The 3,598-nt window shown below is 45.2% G+C and overlaps 1 protein-coding gene across 1 annotated transcript; it reads left to right on the forward strand.

Moving 5' to 3' along the window:
• The first annotated feature begins 1,449 nt into the window (after window positions 1–1,449).
• On the forward strand, window positions 1,450–2,385 carry LOC142821166 (olfactory receptor 14A16-like). Its single transcript, XM_075911968.2, has one exon. It carries the CDS (start codon window positions 1,450–1,452, stop codon window positions 2,383–2,385), a length of 936 nt encoding a protein of 311 aa, XP_075768083.2.
• Window positions 2,386–3,598: the final 1,213 nt, after the last annotated feature.

Below are 3,598 nucleotides of genomic sequence, written 5' to 3' on the forward strand. Positions count from 1 at the left end.
GGGCGGCTAGGAGAGATTGTCAGGATGTTTTGCGCCCGAGAACCAAGAGCAGAGCTGGGCTCATAGCCCCAGAGAGCTGATTCCGCCGCTTAGCCCCAGAACAGGGGCATCCCGGGCTGTGACAACATCGGAAGCCTGCACAACTTGGAGCTAGAGCTGGGAGAGAGATTCGGTCCCTCGTTGCATTTAGTCTCCCACCTCTTGGCCAAACCAAGGAGGAAGCTTCCATCTACGGAATGGTCTGCTAAGAACTGCAATGAGAAGCAGAAACTCAGAAATCCAGCAAAGGGATGCAAATGACTGGAGATAAAGTGGTGGGTGATGATAGATAGATAGATAGATAGATAGATAGATAGATAGATAGATAGATAGATAGATAGATAGATAGATAGATAGATAGATAGATAGATAGATAGATAGATAGATAGATAGATGTGGAGGATCAAATGCCGACACAGTAGATTTGCTCTTTCAATTACATATGGTAGGTGACTCATGCAGGGCAAATTTCAGAACATAAATATGAATTGCAAATAAAGCTCTGGAAGGTGTTTGCTATTTCAATCAAATCTCTAGAGCTTCTCCGAATGGTTTTATTAGAAAAATGATTTTTTGTAGACGTGCCTCCCAAACACTCACATTTTTTATATTTTGGCAACTCAGAGGCAATCGTTTTCAGCTAAAATTGCATAAAATTTAAAGTGTTCACCCTAAATCTCCTCTCTCCCCCAGTGCTTGGTCCTGCCGAGAGGGCCGGGGACTGGACTCGATGACTCTTGAGGTCCCTTCCAGTTCCAGTGTTCTATGGTCCTATGAGTCTAGGCAGCAGTGTAGCGGTGGCAGCAGAAATACCAATGATATTATCGCTGGTCTGTACTCAGCTCAGCCTTGCCTCTACTGCTGCTAATCGTGCTGGTTCAGAGAGACCAAGCGGGAGTGAGTGAACACGAGAGGGGAATCCTACTGGAGACATCACGATGGTTTCATGCCAAGTTGAGAGCCGCATGTTTGTGCCAACAGGGTTCTGTCAGAACTGGTAGATTTGGGTGGTTCTCTGTCCCATCCTTCACACCGCATCTTTATCCAGTTACATCGTGGGCCAGCAGGTGTAAACTGACCCGCTGCATTGACTTGAAGAGAGCATTTCCACTTTACATGTGATTGTGATGCTGATGGCTCTCACTGTCACTCCCAATTTACATCCCCTGGGGGTCACGAGTGGTTCGCACCTTGGATGCTCACGTCAGGTGATGTTATTAGGATGAGAATCAGGGTTAGGCCTTCTGTCACCCTAATCCTGACCAGTGCCCATCTCCTTTCCTCCACAGGCTGGACACAATGTGCTGAGAAGAAAAATGTCATGGCCATTCCCTCGGACCCTCTAACCCTAACCACGGTTCTTCTCCTTGCTGCCTTCCGCAACCATCGCAGAACGTGCCGAGGAAGAAAATGTCCAACCGAACCGCCGTGACCGAGTTCCTGCTCCTGGGATTCTCTGATGTTCGGGAAGTGCAGATTTTGCACTTTGTGCTGTTTCTGGTGCTTTACCTTGTGGCCCTACTGGGGAACCTTCTCATCATCATGGTTGTATCCCTCAACCATCATCTTCACACCCCCATGTACTTCTTCCTGGTGAACGTGTCCATCCTGGACCTTGGCTCCATCTCCGTCACCGTCCCCAAATCTATGGCCAACTCCCTCCTGAACACCAGGTTGGTTTCTTATAGTGGGTGTGTTGCCCAAGTCTTTCTTTTTGACTTCTTCAATTCAGCTGATGTTGCTTTACTGACTGTCATGGCCTATGACCGATACATTGCCATCTGCCAACCCCTGCATTATGAGACTGTGATGAAGAGGACAGCTTGTGTCCACATGGCTGCCGGGGCTTGGATCACTGGTATTGTCAATTCTGCAGTGTTGACCGGGAGCATGTTTGCAAGAACCTTCTGTAGAGGCAACACCGTAGATCAGTTCTTCTGTGATATCCCTCAGCTAATCAAGCTGGCCTGCCCCGATTCATACCCCAGTGTAACTGGAGCTATTGCCTTGTGTGTGTTTTTAGCTTTAATCTGCTTTGTTTTTATCATTGTGTCGTATGTTCAAATCTTCAAAGCGGTGCTGAGAATCCCCTCGGAGCAAGGCCGGCACAAAGCCTTCTCCACCTGCCTCCCCCATCTCATTGTCATCTCCTTGCTACTTAGCACTGGTTTCTTTGCCTACCTGAAACCCACCTCCAGCTCAACAACATGGCTGGATCTTGTGGTGGCTGTTTTCTATTCCCTAGTGCCTCAGGTAATGAATCCGGTCATCTACACTATGAGGAATAAGGAGATCAAAGCTGCCCTGTGGAAAATGATGGGATTGAGTCTAGTCTCCAAAAATTAAAGGTTCATTTTTCCTTTGCTTCTGTGTGTCTTTACAAACACAATCAGCTGCTGGCATGAGAATATAGCCCACAAGTTATACATGAACACTGGTGTATTTTACACTGGCAAATACCCAAACATCCCTTCAGTCACTGGAGTGAATATAAGCTTACATCAAGGGCTAGTCTAGACTGCATCCCTCTGTCGACAGAGGAATGCAAATCAAGCAAACTGACATTGCTAATGAAGCAGGGATTTAAATATCCCATGCTTCATTAGCATAAACATGGCCACCGCTTTTTTTCAAAACAGAGTTTTTTCAAAATAACCCCTACAGTCTTGACATGGCTCTGTCAAAAATAAACCATTTTTCGACCAATCCTGTATTCCCCAAAAAATAAGGTTTACAGGATCTGTCGAAAAAGGGTTTATTTTTGACAGAGCCTCATCTAGACTGCCTTTAAAAAAAACAACCCTCCATTTTGAAAAAAAGCGGTGGTCATGTTTATGCTAATGAAGTGCAGGATATTTAAATCCCTGCTTCATTAGCAATTTCAATGTGCCTAATCTACATCTCTCTGTCAATAGAGAGGTGTAGTCCAGACACAAGGTCAATAAGTTAAATCTCTCTCTCTCACTCAACTGACAATCAAATAGGAATGTCTGTTGGATGCCATGAGGTGGTGTGATAGTACAAGGAAAAGTCACATTTTTTGTCTGTCTGATCCCACACTCTTCTTTTGTTTCCTGTATCCATATTGGGCACAACCATGCACAAAGTAATTATAATGATTATCAACATCAGCCGCCGGCAAATTCTGAAATCGTCCTTCAGACTAGGTGTGACTAGATTCACACTGGGAGGGATGTAGGATACCAGGTCTATGAGTGGAACAGCACTTTTCTCATTTACACCAATGTTAGAATAAAATGACCCCAAAACTGTATTTACACCACTGGTTGAGTTTAGTTCCAAATCTCTTGTCCAAGACTTTGTTGCTATGAAATCACTTACATTAGCAGAACTACTCTGCACTAGCCCAGGTCAAGAGAAGCTGGGAATCTCACCCCTACATCTCTGTTGTTGCAATTTCTCCAGGCTGCCGGCAGCCATTTTCAGATCCTTTGGTGTATTGACTATGGTCGAAATCCATATCCCTTTGAAATGAATGGCTGAACCCCTCTGACTTCTATGAGATCCACATTTGGCCTTATTATACAAGGTGGGTACA

Source organism: Pelodiscus sinensis, chromosome 30 (assembly GCF_052426305.1).
Source record: "Pelodiscus sinensis isolate ZL-2025 chromosome 30, ASM5242630v1, whole genome shotgun sequence".
Classification (NCBI taxonomy): domain Eukaryota; kingdom Metazoa; phylum Chordata; order Testudines; family Trionychidae; genus Pelodiscus; species Pelodiscus sinensis.

Bases quoted from the DNA above. Each gene is read 5' to 3' on its own strand.
- LOC142821166 (XM_075911968.2), top strand. From the start codon at position 1,450: ATGTCCAACCGAACCGCCGTGACCGAGTTCCTGCTCCTGGGATTCTCT.